This window comes from Loxodonta africana, chromosome 7 (genome assembly GCF_030014295.1).
Source record: "Loxodonta africana isolate mLoxAfr1 chromosome 7, mLoxAfr1.hap2, whole genome shotgun sequence".
Taxonomy (NCBI): Eukaryota; Metazoa; Chordata; class Mammalia; order Proboscidea; family Elephantidae; genus Loxodonta; species Loxodonta africana.
In genome coordinates, this window is record NC_087348.1 from 87,031,494 (window position 1) to 87,050,472 (window position 18,979).

The window sequence follows — 18,979 nt, forward strand, 5'->3', positions numbered from 1 at the left end:
TTTCTGAGCTCCAGACCATTATAATTCATCTGTCCGTTTGGCATCACCAATCTTTCTACTTTGCTCAGTTTTCACTGCCACCAAATAGCCTAAGCCATCACCTTAGCAAAGGCCTCCATCAGCTGTTGCTTTTTAAGAATGAAAATGGTCTCCTGGCTGGTCTCTCTGAATCCATATTGGCCTCATTGCCAATCCATCCGTCACAAGAAAGAGTGATCTTTAAAAAATTTGAATATGATCATGTTACTCCCTACTTAAAGCCTTTGAATGACTTCCCGGTTAGCGCCCCATGTCCTTAATGTAGCCAAGGTTTTAGTGCTTTCCTTTTTCTCACAACTCTGTAGCCACATTAGGCATCCTTCAGTTACTCAAGTATATCAAGCTCCTTCCTGCCTCAGGGTCTCTTCTCTCCACTCTCCCCTTCTTCATCTGACTAACTCCATCCCATCCTTTAAGTCTCAATCTCAAATGTCACTCCCTTAAATAAGTCTTCTCAGATGACTTGTGGTTAGTTAGAAACCCCTTTCATTGTACACTGTTCCTTCTTAGCACTTTTAATGGTTATAATTAGTTTCTTATTTTATGTAAAAAAAAATTTTTTTTTTTAATGTCAGTCTTCCTAGCTAAACTGTAAGTTCCAAGAGGACAGAGGTCAGGTCTGTGTTTTTCCAGCATTATATCCCAAGTACCTAGTCCAGTGGCTGGCATTTAGTAGGTGCCCAACATATACTGATAGAACTCTGAAGCAAGAATAGGGGTGATTTGTTCAAAGTCACCAAGATACTATGTGACAGAGGGCTGAAGTTAGGCCTGTTTAATCCCAACATACCATATGGACCCCTGAGATGCCCTTTCCTGAAGGATCGAGCTCTTGAGGTTAAACTGAAATGTGCCTCTCTGTACTTTACCCAGCCCAACGTCAGTGCCTCCTGTGTGCTTCTCCTGTGTGGTTTCTGTAACTGTAGGGTTGCTGGGGCCTTCCTGATTTAGCAGCCTTTGCTGATGACTTCACTGAAACAGCTTGTAGGATTTGACCCTGCCTACCTGTTGCCACATCTGCCTCATGGGGAGAACCCTTGAAGCCAGAGGCCTAACAGACATTTTCCTGGACTTTCCTCCTACTCTCATTGCCTCATCCAAGTCCCCTTTGATCCTGTACCCTTTGTTCCAGGGTCCTGGGGGTAGAACTCTGGTATGAATTGAGGTGAAGCTCTTCCTCAGAGCTCTAACCCATAACCCGAATTGGGGAATTCCTCCTTCTTTTACTGCCATTGCTATGGGTCAGGGTAAGAGGTTGTGTTCCTGTCTTACATGATTGTATAGAGATTCAGTGCTGAATCTGGACCTAGAACCCTTGGTCTTTCTTCTCTCTGTTCATTTCATGTGCCTAGAAATTCTAAGTCAGATCACATTTCAGAAAAGGCATTGTTTAACCTTCTGACTCCGTGCTTCATTTTTTCATTAAGTATGCAAGTAGGCATTTGCTGAGTGCCTGTCGTATTTGGTCAGTGCCAGGGACAGGGACCTAAATCTTCTGAGCTCTGAGCAGGTGGATCTCAGAGGTGTTCTTCAATGCTGACATTCTAAGATTCCAGTGTTTGAGAGTTGCACGATCAGTAGACTCCCACAGCTGTTGGCCCTGCCCTCTGATTCTGGCTTAGCCATTTCCATTGTCTTTGCATTTCTGATAAACAAATCAGAGCCTTTTGGATAACTGGCCCTCAGTGAGGTAGGTAGCTGGTCATTCTGCAGCATTCAGCAAATGTTGACTGCCTTTACCAGAAGGGTGATGAGGAGATCTTGGGTAGGAGTCAGAAGTTCTGGGTTCTGGTTCCCAACTTCTTTCTTTCCCTTGCCAGGCTTTGGTTTCCCCAGTGATAGGGCTGCTCTGTTTGTCTGTGATAGTGAATGAGTTCACCCTGAGTCAGAGAGTACTGGAAGAGTGTGAGGTGGGCGTGAAGGCTGAGAGCCCTGTGTTCCTGGGGTCTTGAGGCAGCGTGGCATCTCTGTCTTCTACCCTTGAGGACTTTTAGGATCAGGTGGCAGTTCTGATGGCTGAGAAAGGCCATTCCCTTAAAGGGCAGCTTGGAGTAAGGGAAGCTCAGATGTTGCTGGGAGTTTCTGGCAGGTGCAGCTGTTTCTGCTCTGGGGGATCATAGTGTCCTTCTCCCCTACTCTGTGTCCCAGCACCTGTGTGCCCTCCCTCCTTCACTGCTGTCCTTCACCCAGCCTTGGGACATGCTGAACTAACATAGACTTTGACTTTTCCAGAAGACAGTTGCTTGGGAAACAAAAAGGAAAAAACAGTAAAATCAGATCAAGAAAATATGAAGCTAAGTACAGTTAATCTACTTCATAGGTACAGATAAAATCATAATAAATGCAGAAGGCTTTTTAAAATTCCATTACAAAAGTAATATATATTCATTAAGGAAAATGTCAGTAAAGTAGGCAAATGACAAAAATCACCTGTGATCCACTTCCAAAAACATCACCAGTGTGAGTGCTGATACATTTCCTTCTGATCTTTTTTCTTTGCATAGGTTGGGGCTTGTCTTTACATATGGCACCAGGCATAGTGTGTATCTAATTTTGTACCCTGGTTTTGACACTTAATGTTACAATCTTGAGCATCAATGGAATGATTGTCTATTAGACCCTTGAGCTGTACCATGATTTATTTACACATTTTCCTGTTGTTGGTCACTTGTGGTTATTTCCATTTCCTTGCTTGTTCTTTTAATTATAAATAATGCTTAAATGAGTATCAGTATACATGAAGCTTTTTTGACATTTCCTCTTATTTCTTTAAATTCCTTGAATTGAAATTAATGGGTCAAAGGGTGTGACAATTTGAGACATCATGCCCAATGCTGTACAAAAGAATTGAACCTTTTTTGCTGCTGTGACGAGTGTCTGAGAATGTCCTTTTTACCAAACCAACATCACACTGGATGACTCACTGTTTTAAATCTTGAAGAATATTATTGTCCACATCTGATGGAGTCATAGTCTGGCTGCAGAATGGCTTACCTGACATGAGCCACTCCTGAGCTCCGTAGCTCCTGCGCACTAGCCCCAAGACCTCCTCCTCCCTCTCCGCAGTCCCCTTGTCCCGAGTGCTAATCAGCACAGTCTTCAGGTTGTGTTAGATCCAACTTCCTCACACATCTCTGGTCTCTCTTTTTCTCCCCACCACCCAGCAGAGATGAGGTGGGGTTGGCTTATAAAAGATGTTCTCTAGTTCTAAGGCCTCACCCTGCCACTTTGCCTCCCCTCCAGAAGACCTAAGTCCTCTGCCTTCCACTTTGGCTGATGCTCACAACTTTTCTTCCTCTTCTTCTCCAGTTCTACAGCAAGTCGGGCATGCCTACCAAACACCTTTCAGACAGCGTGTGTGCCGTGTGTGGGCAGCAGATCTTTGTGGATGTCAGTGAAGAGGGCATCATCGAGAACACGTATAGGCTGTCCTGCAATCATGTGTATCCTGCCTTGAGTTCCTGGGCCACATCTCTCCTGCCACATACGTACTCCAGTCAGGGAGGGAAAAGGGTGGTTATGACCCTGGGCATGTTATCCAGACCTTTGAGCATAGAAGAACCACAGGAGGGCAGAAATTTGTCCTGCTGGACAAATTTGTAATATGTCCTGCAGGAGAAGGGGTCTCTGGGTGGTGCCAACTGTTAACATGCTCAGCTGCGAACTGAAAGGTTGGAGGTTTGAGTCCACCCAGAGGCACCTCGGAAGAAAGGCCTAGAATCTACTTCCAAAAAAATCAGCCATTGAAAATCCTGTGGAGTACAGTTCTACTCTGACACACATGGGGGTTGCCATGAGTTGAAATCAGCTTGATGGCAACTGGGTCTGGGTCCTTGCTGGAGAAGCTGACACCCAGGAGTGGAAACTTCAGCCTGCCAGAAAGGGGTGTGAGGCTGTACTAGCTGACCCAAGATTGGATCCGTTATGGGCGAGTAGGAGCCTCTGACTGGATTTTTGGAAGCAAACCCCCCAGCATAACACTTCTAATATTTATCATGTATTTACCCAGTTCCCATTCACTGCCTATGTTGGGAGATTCATGTATTATCTCCCCTTTGCCTCATAACAGACCTTACACGATAGGGATCATTATCCTCACTTCACACAGGAAAAAGTTTCAGAGAGAGGGATTTGCCCAAGATTACACAGCTAATAAGAAGTGAAGCCAGGATTTGGACATTTCACCAGAGGTCGTGCACAGGCTCTGTGAAGACTGCCTCGGGGCTGGAGTGCCATCCTAGCTGCCCACCATTTCCCTTGACCAGTGGTGCTTAGATTCCACGAGTTCTGCATCCGCGGCTGGTGCATTGTGGGAAAGAAGCAGACGTGTCCCTACTGCAAAGAGAAGGTAGACCTCAAGAGGATGTTCAGTAACCCGTATCCTTTGTATGGGTCCTTAGTGGGAATGGGCAGTGGGAAGAAAGTACTGACCAGGACTTTCAAAAAAACCTTCAGATTTGAACATTAGAAGAACCATAGGGGTTACCTTATCCCTGCATTTGCCTGAAACCCTGCCTCCTGCCTCCAGCCCACTACATGTCTACCAATCTATATGGCTTCTGTTCCAGGAAAGTTGGGGGTGGGACATGGGACAGGACTAGCAGTTCAGCTTCCCACCAAAGTTCTGTATCCCTCAAGGGTAAATTGACTGTAATAGCAGCTACCATTTACTTATTGCTTACTGCGTGCTAGGTACTGTGTTGAGTGCTTTACTTGAATTAGCCCATGTGATTCTCCAGCAATTCACTAGTAATATCATCTTCATTTTCCAGATGAAATGGTTTAGGTTGAGTAACTCGTTCAAGGTTGCATACTAATGAACCATCTCTTACCTCTGACATGTAGCACTAGAGAACAGCTCAGTGCCTGTGCAGGGCCTGCAAAGCTGAGGGGACCTGTCCCCCTTCTACTCTGAACACACGGTCTGTGCTAGTCTGAGCCAGCTCTCCTCACTTTGGCCTCACCCTCCACTTCCTCCTCACAGCCTGTCTGTTGGAAAGTTCCCAGCCACTCCTCTGGCCTCACCTTCAGTTCCCGTGGGATCCAGGGACCCAGCTTTCTCCCCTCTCTTCTCTCAGCTGCTCACTATTCCCTGTTCACTAGCTGTGCTGTGCGGGGGAACACTGTGTCCCCAGCCCACTCCCATAGTCCCTGAATAGAAGCCTCTGGCCGGTCCCCTTTAAGATTCCATGCTTGGTTCCTCCAGTTGCTAGTTTAGGAACAATTAAGTAACTCCGTGGTCATGCTGAGGCTTGGGGCTTCCCTCAGTTCGCAGGAAACCAGAGTGGTCTTTCCGATGCATTTGGAGCAGTTCCCCCACAAGTGTAGAAGCTTCTCTCTGTACTTTCCCCAGAGCTGGGGCTCCCCAGGCCCCTGGTCCAGGTCTCTTGCCCAGCATTAGCCGCGGACAAAAAGAAATGCACTTATCTCGAGGGCCCCTTGGCTTCAGTTAGGCCTGGTGCTTAATGTCCCTGGTGGGGACTCCTTAGAGCCTCTGCTAGGGGTTATCATCCCTTTGTGACTAGCCTCTTGGTCCCACCTCCCTTCTGGCTCTCTCTGTAAACTCAGTTCTTAGAAAACCTTCAGTTTTGAACATTAGAAGAACCTTAGGGGTTACCTTAATCCCATTCCTCATGTATCATCTCTACTTTGCCTCATAACGACCCTATAAAACAGGGGTTATTATCCTACTGCAGCCATTGTTACAGATACATTTTCAACAATCTTGGGCTATATTTTTTAGCACTGGCAGTCAGCTTAGAGAAAGTGTTACATGGGAGGGCCTCCCCGCATGTTGATCTGGTGAGCTAGGTTTCACCTCTCTACCTCTCTCTCATGTCTGCTCTGTTCTCCGCTCCAACCCCCTGTGCCCCCCTTCCCTGATTCTCTGGGTTCAGCCCTTCTTTCCAACATAGACAGCTGATGAGAGACTAGGTGGACCCTTCTAGAAAGCAGTTTACATTCCTCATAGGTAGATTTCTGTGGGCTGATCCAGAGAAGACCTGGGAAAACTCTCCCAACCGTTCCCTAGACCAGCCATAGCAGTTCTTATACATGACCTCTTCTTTAACACACTGACAGCTGGGAGAGGCCTCACGTCATGTACGGGCAACTGTTGGATTGGCTCCGATACCTGGTAGCCTGGCAGCCTGTCATCATTGGCCTGGTACAAGGCATCAACTACATCCTGGGCCTGGAATAGTTAGGAAGAAGAGCATCAGAGGAGAACCCACCCCACCCACCATGGACCTCAGGGCACTCTCCTCCCTGCCCACAAAGATCTCCTGGGTGGGACAGACTCAAGGGGGCGCTTGGGCCACTCAGGACCCCCTCCGGCTGTGTCCGGGCTGGGGAGGGATATGATGGAGAACCAGCCAGTGGGCTGCCAGCAGTGGGGAGCTTTTTAAAAGAAAACTATTTTGATGAATATATTTAAAAAAAAAAACCTTTTTTATTGCGGAATATAGAAATTGCCCCCCACTTCTCCAGGCCCCACCCTCCCCGCTTGAGCAGGGTGTAGAACCACATTTTTCCTTTAAAGGGGCCTTCTCATTTCTGGCTAAGGGTACTGGTGGGTTCTCAGGTAGCAGAGGACCTCAGCCCATCCACTCCCCTTTCCTTTCTTCTGTGGGGCTCAAGGCTGGTACACTCAAGGCATGGTTATCAAAAAACCAATGCCACAGACAAGCATGGAGGGGTGAAATGTCCTCTTTCCCTGTCTAGGACATGGAATGGGTGTTGTATCTGAATCTATCTCCCCCTGTTTAGGAGCTATAGGCTGGCTGAAGCCAGTGGAGCCTTGTCAGTGACTTTTTAAACAAAGGAAGCCCTGGGGCCTCAGAATTCATTGAGGATTTGTTTGTGAGCAACTGGAAGCAACAGCAGCATGGATAACCTGCCACCGCGCAGGGCTGTACTCAGCCAAGAACAGAGGCCATCTATAGTTAGTTGGGCCATGGGGGCTCCTGTTGGCAGCAGTGATTGAGGGCTCCTTGTACAAGCTCATGCTTCAACCTGGAAGTGGTGACATGTGCCAACGGCCACTCTAGTAGGCTGCCACATTACTTCCTTCTCTGGAAGCCAAGCGAGTGTGTGTGCGGATGCAGAGAGGCGGTGACAGATGTGGAACTTTTCTCTGTCGTCAGTCTGCTCTTGAAGCTGCAGGGGATTCTCAGTCCAGGGAATACCCCTTTGTGAGCCTCGTTATCCATGGATTTTGCCCAACCAGGCCACAGGAATAGCGGGTGGTGGGAAGTGGGATAAGGCTGGGGTGAGCATGGGTTCTGAAAAAGGGCTTCCAGGCAGGCCCCAGCCCTGGTTCTAAGAATTCTGAAGAAAGGTGGCGGGGGGGTGGCAAACATAGTCTTTCAACGCTGGGTTCCTGAGGAACATGGCCCATCAGGGCCTGTCCTTTCAAGGGCAGCAAGAACCAAGCAGGATCTTGTCACTCTGGTCTGAATAAAGCTCCATGAGCTGGGTTGGAAAGCTGAGCATCCATCTTGCTTTTCTTCTTCACACCTCTTCCCCTGTAGTCCCCTGGAGTGCCTTGCCCTTGCTGCCTTCGCTGTTCCCATCTGAGAGCTGGGGCCTGGGGGTGGTTGGTCCTGACTTTTTGCTACTCCCTCCCAACATCTGTAAGAGTGGTGGAGTGCTGGGCTCCTTGGAGCGTCACTGGGCCCCCTTCAGCCACGCCTGAGGTCAGTGCTTGCCACCACCCTCACTCCTCAGGCCACTCTCAACCTCGGCTTTTCTCTCAGCCAGCAGTGACTTCCCACGATTCCCCACTGCTTATGTCACCTGTGGGCCCAATTCAGAGAGTGGAACGGGGTCTGGTCGAAGGGTACAGGTATCACCTTTCCTTTCACTTTTGTCCTCACTACCCTCATGTGAGAAGCCGAGGCCAGGCCGTCCAGGGCTCTGTCTCCATACTTAATAGTCCCATAATCTCCCAGGGGCACAACTCTGCTCTTGGTTACCCTCTGAGGTGGAGTCCTGTTTCCTGTCCATCCTCCGCAGGAGAGCTGAAGAGGGTGTGACTTTTAGCCTGACATTTCAAACAGGTGATGTAATAGGACTTAAAAACCAAGCCGGGACAGCTTACTTCTCCACCCAGCTTGGTCTGGAAGTCAGTAGATTATATTTTGGAAAAGACGTAGGTCTAAATTAGAAATGGGAATCTGGCTTTTCCATAAAAAAAGTGGGATTATAGCAGGCTATGTTCCTGATAATACAGTCCTACTGACACACATAGGGTTACCATGAATCAGAATAGACTTGATGGCAACTGGGTTGTTTTTATATTCCTGATACATCCCCCAAACTCATTTCCACCTCCTGGTCTCCCTGGCTCTGCAACCAGCACTCTTACCCTCCTGATCACAGACATCCAACACTCCTAGCTCTTGCCCTCTACCTTCATGCTTTGGATCACCCAGTCCTGGTTTTGCCTCCATAGTCCCACCACCCTGAGAGTGAGCACCTCCTTCAATTTTGCATTCAAGGCTCCTCACTTGCCTCACCTTAGTATCGTGGCTCTGCCATGGACCTCCAACCAGCTTCTGCCACAGACCCAGCTCCATTTCTGTCGTTATTGACAGATTTACAGAGAGTTATATACCTTTTGTTGCTAGAGTGCTGGGTCACTTGATTACCCTGCTTCCCCTTCTTCCCTCGGAAGTGCCCTCCCCCCACCGTCAGGGCCAATTTTCTCTAGATTGTGTTCCAAGTTTCTCAGCATAGCTGTGAGACTACATACAAGGCAGGTGAGCACTCAGCATATTCCCCGTGGCCTGGCTCACGTGGACCAGACACAGCTGAATTGAGACTTGGAACTCCAAGAAGAGGAAATTCTGAGAAAGGAGGGCTCTTTAGGGCTTCTTGGGAGCCAGGTAGGGGGAATCTAGATCTAGACTTACTAATGAACCCATAGCTCTAAGCAAAGTGGCTAGGGTGAGAGAAGAGAAAGAAATTTACAGGTGGGATGGATGTTGGGGACCCTTGGGGCTGGTGGTTAGGGGAGTAGGGAGCCTGAAAAAGGCCAGGATGTAGGTGTGCTGGTATGGTATTGAGCCTGAAATGGTCAAAATGTTCTGACTTGGAGTCCTCAGTGCCTAGGACAGTTGTCCCCTTGAATATCGGTGTAAATATGAATGAGGAAGCAGAAGGCCATGAGCTTTGGTTCAAAAAGAGGTAGGCAGAGTGCAAGAACCTTGAGGGTCGGGCCTAGGAATGTGTCACCAGTGCCTGTTCTGGACCCCCTGAAAGTGAAACTGAAATAGGCCAGTTCTTTCCCAGAAGAATTTCACTACACATCCTGCCCTTCCCAGAACCAGCTCTGGCCAGTTGTCAGCTCTCATCTACCACAGAAAGCAGTGAAGACAGCATTGCCTCCCTATGTGACTAGGTAAGTCCTTGGCCCCTCTTTGGGCCTTAGTTTCTCCATCCCTGTAACAAAGGAGTTAGACTGAACTAGATAACAGCATATTAATGGTCATAAGATTAGGGTTGGGAGAGGTTGTCACTAGATGAACCCCCAGCTTGTTACTAAGTGCTGAAAGAGCTCCAGCTGACGCTAGATGCCTGTCCTCCAGGAATTAGCAACTGGGACAGTTGGACAGGACAGACAGGACTGGCAGCCCACTGAGAGAAAAATTCAAACCTAGGGAGGGGCTGTGGAATTTATAGGAAGGAGAGGGCCACATGGACAGCTGGGACCTAGGCAAGCTCAGAAGATAAGGGAGAAGTAGTTTATTCGTCATTCTCCTCCTCCACGTCCCCCAGAGGAAGGGGGAAGTTGTCACAGAGCCAGGCGCACCAGCACCTGACACATGCACCATGACCCTGAGACAGCACAGAACACCAGGTATAGGGGCTGGGGCTGGGGCTGGGTGTGGGTGGGTGGGTAGGGTGGGATCTGTGAATAGAATGGAGCAGTATGGTGAGTCCTGAGCCTTGGCCTCCAGGTGAACTCCAACCAACCGTTCTGCTATTGCTTTAAGCCTCTGTCCAGGTGCTGTGGCTTTGGCTCCATTCAAAAAGGGCTAAGGGGTCGGGGTGGAAGGGTCCTTCTATTCCTCTGATACTCCGAGTGGATCCCAGGCATCTCTGGGCTGGAGTTACATCCTTACTCATGCAGTAATTCCCTCTCCAGCCAAGGTCCACCTTAATGAGCCAGGATGCTGCGCATTATCAGGCAGCTCAGACAGCTACTGACCTCCGTGACTATCTTTTCCTCAGACTCCAGTCCCTTGTGGGTTCTGCTCCTGTGTGTCCACGTCATCAATGTGCCAGCCAGAGCCGCACCTATACCTCAGAGCACTACAGCTGCCATTGCCTCAGCTGGGATCACGCAGGACCCCTACTCCTTTGGGCCCCCAACACTCCCAACAGCTAAGCAGTGCCCAGCATTGGAGATGACCTGGCCAGAGGTGGAAGTACCACCAAGTAAGAAGCAATTATGCTGGGAACTTGGAGGGCACAGTGGTCAGAGGGAGGGCTATGGACACAGAGGGTCCAAGGGTGGGGTTGATCTCCCAGCCACCCCACCTTCTGTCATGTAGCCCACCACCAAACAGGCTAAGTTGGCTGAGCACTCACCATTTTCCATTCCCCACTCAGCGTAGAGGGTGGAGGCTCAAGGCCCAGCTTCCAAGGTGCTCCCTATCTAATGGGATGGAGAGAACCCAAGACACGAGGAATGGTCAGAGGACCCTGAGCCTTGCTTGCAGTGCACTCCAAGGCTCCCCCACCACCACCACCCCACCCCAGAGCTTGCTGCTTGCTCACTGGCAGAGGAGCAGCAGCCTGCTAGCACTGCCGCCTGGGCTCCTAGAGTCATAGAGGCTGAGCACTAGAAAAGGTCATCCTGAGGAAATGGGCTTAGAAGAGGAGTCATCACATGAACCAAGGGCCCTTCTTCAAATCCCCCTTGCTCAGACCTCCCTTGTAGGCAACTGTACTTCCCTTTTAACAGACTTTCCGCCTAGGCGGAATGCACAGCGACACTCCAGGTTCCTGACTGGGGAGACAGGGCGGAGCACAGCAAAGGGGAGGGCCGTCTCTGAAGGCTAACACTGCACCTGTCCCTAGATGGAACACTGACACTGTCCTGTACCGGCTGCAGCCGCTTCCCCTTCAGCATCCTCTACTGGCTGGGCAATGGTTCCTTCATCAAGCACCTCCCAGGCCGGCTGCGGGAGGGCAGCACCAGGTGAGGAACGCAGCAGTGAGGCCAGCAGGAGGGAGGCTCCCTGCGGTTCTCTCATGACTGGACCTTCCTTCCTGCCTGCTCTAGTCGGGTTCATGGGAGCACAAGCACCTGGCTGCGGGGGGCCTTGGTGGTGGAGGAGCTGAGCCCTGCCCTGCGCAGCACCAATTTCTCCTGTGTTCTCATCGATCTTGTACAGACTGCCCAGCATCACGTCGTCCTGGCCCAGCTCTGGGTGAGGAACCCAAGGGAAGGTATCTGGTGGCAGGAGGAGCTCTGCTTCAGTGTGGGCCACATGGCTGATGTGGGAGGGAGGGATGGGTTCTGCTCAGAGCACCCCTACAGCTCATGGCCACCACTTCCCAAGGCCCCAAGCCTGAGGTGGGAACAAAAAGGAACTTAGGACTGGGGTGGGGGGCACACCCTGGAGGAAAGTGCCAAGAGATGTCCTTCCATCCCTTGGCCCTGATCCTTGTCTGCCTTTACTTCTCCAGGCTGGGCTGAAGACAACCTTGCCTCCCACTCAAGAAGTCCCCCCCTTCAGCCACCACCCAGGGCTACAGCTGCCCACATCAGCAGGGCCAGGAATCAGCGCACAATCCCAACAGCAGGACAGCAACCTTGACCACAGCCGGGGTCCCGCTTACCTGGAAGGTTAATATAATCCTAATCGCAAGCAGCACTTCCTCCCCCACCACACCCCTGCCCTGCCTTGGACTTGGCTCGGGAGTCCCCTCCTCTGAAGGTTCCTGTTCTGGTTCCCTCCTGTCCATCTCCCTGCTCTCACCAAGTTCAAACTCTCTTCTCATCTACCTAGAAAATTATAATCTCCTAAATGCTTCCTCCTCCTACCTGCCTTTCTCTTTCCATCCACTTAATTTTCCTGATGTCCTACTCAGAAACCTCCAAGACCTATCAGCATCTTAGCCCAGTATCCCAGGACGCTGGCTACATTTCCAGTATAACTCTCCAGCATCCCAAGTATTCATCCTTGTTCCCAGACAACTCTCACTTCTGGTCCTTTGGTCAACCCTATTTCAGATCTGGCCACATTCTGTATGGACTTACTGTTGTATCTGTATTTCCGCCTCTAATGGACTGCCCCAGGGAAGAGAGGAGGGCAGAGGCTGCTTGTGATCCACGGCTGTATCTTTATGGACCCAGCAGGGCCCACAGTGGGTACTCATAAATACTGAATGGAGACATCTTTTGCATCTGCTTATTTAAGCCTAAGTTTCACTGGCAGGACCCTGGCCTCCCTATGAGGGAGTATAGAAGAAAGGGACTGCCACTCAGCAGCTAAAGACAAAACCAGACTCAGGAACATAACCCACTGCCATCGTGATTCTGACTCATAGCGGCCATGTAGGACAGAGTAGAACTGCCCCACGGGGTTTCCGAGGCTGTACATCTCTTCAGAAGCAGACTGCCACACCTTTCTCCCAGAGCTGGTGGGTTCTAACCTTTCGGTTAGTAGCTGAGCACGTAGCCACTGTGCCACCAGGGCTCCCTCGGTGGAACATAGGTCCTCAGGAGAAAAAAAAAAAAAAAAGCCCATAATGCTCTGCAGAAGCAGAGCCCAGAAATGGAGCATGGCGGGATCCTGGGGAAAAATATGGCCTGAAAAGGGATCTGAGAGAAAGTAGGTGGTTCTGGAAGACTTAGCAGAGACAAAACCTATGTATGCTCCAGACAGCCCAAATTTCCCTTGTTTTCCACATGGCTCAAGGCAGCTCAGCACTTAAGGGCGAAAAATAGACTTTATTTACAAGTAATAACATTTAGAAAAGATCCATCCCTGGCCCTTAAAAACCTTCCCATCACTCCAAATCCCACCCCAGTGCAAGTCTGGGGAAGTTGGGGGTGAACTGCCTCTGAAGGCTGCTACCCTATCCCACCCCTGAGGCATGGGGCACAGGGTGTGGGAGGCATCACTGTCTCTTGGGGTTTGGCCACCATTGGCCTGGGAGCTGAGAGAAGGCACTGAGAGGGACAGCAGAAGGACCAGGCGAGGTCAGCGTTGGGGACACAGGTGGGACTGCTCACTGGTACTGGCCCTTTAGTGCTTTGCCTGAAAGAGACAGAGATAGTCACGTGGCTGGATCAAACTTGTGCTGGCCAGCCTAAACGAGCTGGCTCAGAAGCCTATTCCATACACCCCTGACCAGGATATCATCCTTGGGGAGGCCCTGGAGACATCTATTTTCAGTTTAACAATTGTCTGCTATGCCTAAGAAACACTGGGTGTTCTCAGTTCAGTAGGAATGGAGCCATCTATTTCCTCCCTCAGTAATGAGTAGTTAACTAGGAGATACCGAAAAACCAAACCAAGCCCAGTGCCATCGAGTCGATTCTGACTCATAGCGACCTGACAGGACAGAGTAGAACTGCCCCATAGAGTTTCCAAAGAGCACCTGGCAGATTCGAACTGCTGACCCTTTGGTTAGCAGCTGTAGCACTTAACCACTATGCCACCAGGGTTTCCAACTAGGACATGGGATACGTTTTAACCACCCCCCCGCCCCACCGTGGCCTGGCTTGGCCCTGCCTCGGATGCTGCCCCATGGGGCAGTCTGGGGAGGGCCCATCCTCTCTCATCAGGCTTCCTACGAGTCACACTCCCCCTTCCCCCAACCCCAGGGCCTCCACCTTGCCCTTGGCCCGAGGGGTGGCGGTGGCAGCACTGGTGGCGCTGGCTGTGGTGGTGGCAATGCGAGGAGAGCGACGGGTTCCACTGCGGGTGTTGGGGGAGGCCTTGGATGGGGCTTTCTTTGAGGCCCCCCTCCGCAGAAGGCTATTCCCGAGCTTCTTGGGCGTGTTGAGGATGCTGAAGGCCATTGACTGGCGCCGGTCAGCCTGTTGGGGAGGCGTTGTCAAACCCAAATCGGGAAACCCGGTGCTGCCTTCCCAGGTCAGCCTGCTGACCCAGGGCTCTGCCAGCAAGGCCCCTCGAGGACATTCCTTAAAATCTTCCTTCACTCCCAGACTAACCTGTTTAACAACAGCTGGAGCTGCTTTCTCCTGGGCCTTGATAGTGCTCTGTTTGCGCCCTTCATGTCGGTCACGGGGAGTCATAGGGCGTGGGAAACAGCTGGTGGCCTTCTTAGACTATGGGGAAGACAATAATTAGGTAGACAGCAAGAAGACTTCACAACTTAAACCAGGTCTCTTGGTGTCTCAGAGCTGAAGAGGACTTTATAAGTCATTGTGTCCAACTTGCCCCCCACAACCAGAGGCTTCCCTTCCAGCTGTCCCCATCCCTGCCTACATCAGGCCCTTGGAGAGAGAAGCCTTCCCTTGAGTCCACGTTTCAAACATGGTGAGCTGGGCCTGACCTGGGCAGAGTGCTCAACATAACAAAATACAGAGGAACCAACATTACCCACCTCAGGGGTGCCAGGGCCCTGGTGGGACTCTGAGGAGACCCGTTTGCGCTGCTGCCGGGTGGTGATGCCAGTGCCCTCAGCGATCTGGGCTGGCTGCATGCTGGCCCGACGCAGGGTCTCCTGGGGATCACCAGTTTTCATCTCCTCATCTGTGATGGTGGCCAGACTCAGGGAAGGCTGTATGCGGTAGAAGAGGTGGGTAGGCTCCAACTGTATGGAAATGGGGCTGCCCCAGCACTCTCTTCACTAGGCTGACATTTGGAGCAGTTGGAGCCTTCCTACCTCAAAAGGCCTCCCTTCCAGTTCTCTTCACCACACCTAGACAAATGGCCATGAGAAATGCAGTCCCCAGCAGACTCCTCCAAGCTACTGCCCTCCCATAATAACTTCAGTCTTGAGCTCCCTTCCTGCTGGCTATCCCATCTGGGTGTGTAAGAAGGTCACCCTCCTCAGCAGTCCAGAGACCCAGCTAAGTCAGCAGGTAGCACTGGAAGGGGAATGCCAAGGAAGGCCTGAGCCAGCATGGGCAGGTCCTGCTCAGATGACCCCAGGACTCACCCTGGATTCTACGGGATAGCAGGTCTTCAGGTGCGGGGGGCATACGCGATTGCGCCGCTGCAGCTCTGCAATGCGGTTCCAGTCATCCAGCTGCTCTGGCTCATCCTGGCACGTGCCCATGTAGAAACTGTTCCTTCCTGTGGGAGGCAGGGAAGTTGGGGCAAGTGTGGGGGCTGAAGTCAGCAGGTCACCCACTGGCTCTGGTGTCTCATCAGCCTTTACTGCCACCACTGGTATCTCATCAGCCTTTACTGCCACCACACCCCCTTCTGCCTGCCCCATGAACATCAAGCCCAGTACACCAGAGTCATCCTTTGATCTGGTGCTGCAGGTACAGGAGTAGGGCATAGGCACCCCATGTACCGTGAGGGTCTGCTCACTGCTCTCTCCCTGGGGAGGTCAAAAGAAATTATATGCAAAGGCTGTGACTACATCCTACTCAGCTGTAAAGGTGTGGTGCCCAACACCAAGAAAAACTAATTGATGGCCAGGAGTTGATACCCAGAGGGGTCTCTGAGGCCCAGAGAGCAAAAGCCTCCAAGTAGTCCCTGAGGATAGAACACTGGCTAGCCTGGCCCTTCCAGCAGCCCATGATCACCTGAGAAGGACTCTCAACAGCAGCTCAGCTGTCAACTATCATGCTGGGAATCCTTGACTACTCCTGGTGAGCATCTCTGATTTGCTCTGGCTGAGATTAACATCGGCCCGATTGCCCCAGCACAGCCCCTAAAGGACAGGCAAGGCCCTGAGGCTGCAGGGAGGAAGAGTGAGAGAAGGTGACCAGCCTTGGATTTTTAAGTGTCTTGTCTCTTCCCTCTGCCAGGATCTGCTTCTAGTCTAACTTTTAGGTGTTCCCACAGCCCCCTTACCTGAAGGGGCCCCACTAGACACCCTGGCCTGGGAGTGGCGAGCAGAGCTGCGAGTGATGGGCCGGTAGCCAGGCAGGCTGAGTAGAGCCGAGTTGCCATCATTGGCAGAGTTCAGGCAGGGTAGAGACTGGGTAGAGGACGTGGCCCGCAGGCTCGCCTGGGATGCAGGGGCAGACTGTGTGCTATGGAAGGATGAGTTGGCGCTGTCTGGCTCCTCCACATCCAGCTTCTGGAAGAGAGTATGAAATCTGTTGTGATGGGTGAGGTGGAAGCCTAGCCCTCTATTAAAAAAAAGTCTCCCATTGCCCCTCCTGAAGGCCCTCAGATCCCATGCATATCTCCAAGTGTTCATACGCTGCTTAGCAAGGGGCCTTAGTTTGCACTACACTGCAAAAAATGGGCTTTGTTGCCAAAATCCCTCACAAGGTGTGCTGAGATTTGATGTCTAGACTCTTCCATCCATTTTTCCATTGAGTCTATTAAGACAGTCCTTTGAGGTGTGGTGCAAAGAAAAGAATGGGACTGGCCCAAGGTCAAACAGCTAGGAAGTGGCAGAGCTGGGGCTAGAACCCATGTCTTGTGCAGTAGTTAGGCTTGCCCCATAGTCTACACTGTCCCTCAGACCAAGGGCACTGACCATCTTCTAGAGTTTCTCCAGGTTCTTGTTAGCAGAGGGTACCCATACATAGGTGTCCCTGCTGCACCAAAGCACATCTCCCCCTGTCCCCCCACAACCTCCTCCTGGGATAGGGAAACAAGGGCAAGAGTCCACTGCCTGGCAGGCGTCCACAATACAGCTCAGCCACACAGGGTGTTCTGGGAGGCACAGGATGAGCTGCAATTTGCCCGTTCTCTCCCCTCAGCCTGCACAGGATCAGTGCTACACGTAGAGAGGACACACTAGTCTAAGTGAAGACAGGGATCCAATTCCAGCCCTGCCCCTTCGTATACAAAAGAGGCCCTAAACACATCACTTCCTTTCTCGGGATCTGTTTTCTCATCTGTAAAATATGGGCTGGTAATGCCTGCCTGCCTGCCTGACTCCCTCCCTCCCTCTGGCTGTTCTGAGGATCCAACGTAAAGATGCCCTTCAGAGGAAGTGGGCATTACTGCCCTCAGGCTGGTCACTAGAAGCCTCTGTAGCCCACTCCCAGCAGCCTGACCTTGGTCATGGTGATGTTGATGATTTGTGTGGTGCGTCGACGAGCGGAGCGGGTCTTACGGCCTGAGTCCAGGAAGACTTCCCCCAGGGAGTCCAGGCTGCTTTCCAGGGGGGCCTGACTTCGAGTAGAGATGGGGGTGAAGTAGAGACTCTCCAGGGATTCTACCTTGGGGGGCAGGCGCTGGGAGATAGGTGAGGCTGGCTCTCCAGGGACACTGGTGCCATCTGGCTGGGTACGAGGCAGCTTGCTGTGGAAAGGAAGCCTGCTGAGGTGAGATTCCTAGGGCTAGGAGGCATTTTGTCCATCCTTTTGTGCCAAAGTGATCATTCCTATGTTTATTACAACAAGCAGACAAAGTTAAGCACCCCATTCTCCCTCTGATTTTTCAGAGGCAACAAAGAGATCCCTTGACCTGGGTCCTCCCTTCAATCTGCTGTAGCTCTGGTGAGCTCATCTAGTCCCCTCCCCATGGCTATTCCCAATGCCTCAATGCTGGGGACACCCTGATCTCTGCCTGGGTAATTCCCAGAGCCTGAACTCCAGAGCCATATATCCAGTTGCCCTGAGACATCCCCCCGGATGCCCACAGTACTTCACAAAGAACATATTCCAAACTAAGCCCGTGTGTCTGTACCTCCCTCCTTCATCCCCTATCTCAGCGAGTGGGAGCACCCTCTGCCCAGGGCCGCAAACCATGAACATGGGTACAATCCCTACCACACCCCTCTCCTGTCAGACCCAACCACTGAGTCTCCTGACATCGGCTGACCACACCCTACTCCATTCTCATGTCCTTCCTGATTCAGCCTCATCTCTCACCTAGACTGAGAGAGGCAGCACAGTGGTGATAAGCAAGGACTCCTGAACAAGAAAGGACAAGTGACCACTCCACTAAGCCCCAGTTTTGTCTGTTAAAGATGACAGTAGAACCTACCTCAGAGGATTATTGAGAGAGAAGTGAATATTTTTCAAGTGTTTATAACTGTAAGTGCCATATAAGTGTTTGTTTAATAAAAACAGTAAATGTGTTTCCTGTTTTATCCTCTACTATCTATCAGAATAATCCTTCTATGATGCAAATCTGACCACATACTCCTCAATTTAAGTCCCTTCCAAAGTTCCCCAGTGTCTTTAGGATCAGGCCTAAGTGCTAGCCTCCTTCCACCAGGAGTACTGCGGTCCCCTGGGATCTGGGCCTGCTGAGCCCTCCCAGCCCTCACTCCCCACAGCCCAAGCAGCTCTTTCTCAGCCTCTGTTCCCACTGCTCTCCCTGTCCACCAGGTACACACATTTATGTGTTCTTCAAAACGCAAAGCGGGAGTGACTGCCTCCACAGAGCCTTTCACTCTTGGCTTCTTTTCCCCCTCCCTGTGCCCTCTACAGACAGCTGGCATACTTTCTTTTTCTTTATCCTTTTCAAAAGGCAAAGGAACTAATTGCATCTTATTTCTCTCGCTAACCCCAGTTTCCAGGATACACCCTGATCAACAGGAGGCACTCTGAACAACAGGCTTAGGAAGGGAGGGTGCCTCTGACCTGGCGATAGCAAGTGGGGTTCCCTCCTCGCAGCTCAAGTCCAGGCTGTCAATGCTCAAGTCCAGCTGGGGCTTAGTCTGGGGCTCCCGGCTCTTTAAGGCATCAGTTGCCACTTGGAACTTGCCCAGGTCCCGAAGCTGCTGGTCAGCATGGGCAACCTGCGGGGGAGAGTGCAGGAAGGCAGGAGAGGAAGCACAGGGATCCAACATGCAGGGTGAGGAG

The 18,979-nt window shown here is 51.3% G+C and overlaps 3 protein-coding genes across 16 annotated transcripts in view; 2 read left to right on the forward strand and 1 right to left on the reverse strand.

Annotated features, from left to right (window-relative positions):
• RNF121 (ring finger protein 121) overlaps nucleotides 1-6,241 on the forward strand; it is a 74,857-nt gene extending 68,616 nt beyond the window's left edge. The window contains exons 7-9 of the mRNA XM_003420106.4: nucleotides 3,349-3,482; nucleotides 4,315-4,416; nucleotides 6,121-6,241. Of these exons, the coding sequence (XP_003420154.4) occupies nucleotides 3,349-3,482; nucleotides 4,315-4,416; nucleotides 6,121-6,241 (357 nt within the window). The remainder of the gene's footprint in view (nucleotides 1-3,348; nucleotides 3,483-4,314; nucleotides 4,417-6,120) is intronic.
• A 3,091-nt stretch (nucleotides 6,242-9,332) lies between these two features.
• IL18BP (interleukin 18 binding protein) lies at nucleotides 9,333-12,862 on the forward strand. Of its 4 annotated transcripts, none has more exons than XM_023539007.2 (5): nucleotides 9,333-9,442; nucleotides 9,820-9,901; nucleotides 10,276-10,482; nucleotides 11,128-11,248; nucleotides 11,333-11,854. In XM_023539007.2, exons 2-5 carry the CDS (start codon nucleotides 9,874-9,876, stop codon nucleotides 11,646-11,648), a joined length of 672 nt encoding a protein of 223 aa, XP_023394775.1. In that variant the 5' UTR covers nucleotides 9,333-9,442; nucleotides 9,820-9,873; the 3' UTR covers nucleotides 11,649-11,854. The 4 variants fall into 4 exon arrangements, with proteins under 4 accessions (XP_023394775.1, XP_003420153.1, XP_023394773.1 ...); XM_003420105.4 differs by lacking the exon at nucleotides 9,333-9,442 and having other exon boundaries at nucleotides 9,826-9,901; nucleotides 11,333-11,480; nucleotides 11,740-12,862; XM_023539005.2 differs by lacking the exons at nucleotides 9,333-9,442; nucleotides 9,820-9,901 and having other exon boundaries at nucleotides 9,952-10,482; nucleotides 11,333-11,480; nucleotides 11,740-12,862.
• Nucleotides 12,863-13,027: 165 nt separating this feature from the next.
• Nucleotides 13,028-18,979, reverse strand: part of NUMA1 (nuclear mitotic apparatus protein 1) — a 91,115-nt gene continuing 85,163 nt past the window's right edge. For all 11 annotated transcript variants that reach the window (XM_064288611.1, XM_023539000.2, XM_010599619.3 and 8 more), the window contains 8 exons: nucleotides 18,758-18,915; nucleotides 17,222-17,468; nucleotides 16,059-16,287; nucleotides 15,190-15,326; nucleotides 14,632-14,808; nucleotides 14,237-14,353; nucleotides 13,895-14,101; nucleotides 13,028-13,316 (listed from right to left, as the gene is read on the reverse strand). In XM_064288611.1, coding sequence (XP_064144681.1) covers nucleotides 13,305-13,316; nucleotides 13,895-14,101; nucleotides 14,237-14,353; nucleotides 14,632-14,808; nucleotides 15,190-15,326; nucleotides 16,059-16,287; nucleotides 17,222-17,468; nucleotides 18,758-18,915 — 1,284 coding nt within the window. In that variant the 3' untranslated portion in view covers nucleotides 13,028-13,304. The remainder of the gene's footprint in view (nucleotides 13,317-13,894; nucleotides 14,102-14,236; nucleotides 14,354-14,631; nucleotides 14,809-15,189; nucleotides 15,327-16,058; nucleotides 16,288-17,221; nucleotides 17,469-18,757; nucleotides 18,916-18,979) is intronic.

Bases quoted from the DNA above. Each gene is read 5' to 3' on its own strand.
- IL18BP (XM_023539004.2), top strand. From the start codon at position 10,215: ATGCTGCGCATTATCAGGCAGCTCAGACAGCTACTGACCTCCGTGACT. The intron at 10,483-11,127 runs GTAAGAAGCAAT...ACCTGTCCCTAG, and splicing joins AGAGGTGGAAGTACCACCAA to ATGGAACACTGACACTGTCC. The intron at 11,249-11,332 runs GTGAGGAACGCA...TGCCTGCTCTAG, and splicing joins CTGCGGGAGGGCAGCACCAG to TCGGGTTCATGGGAGCACAA.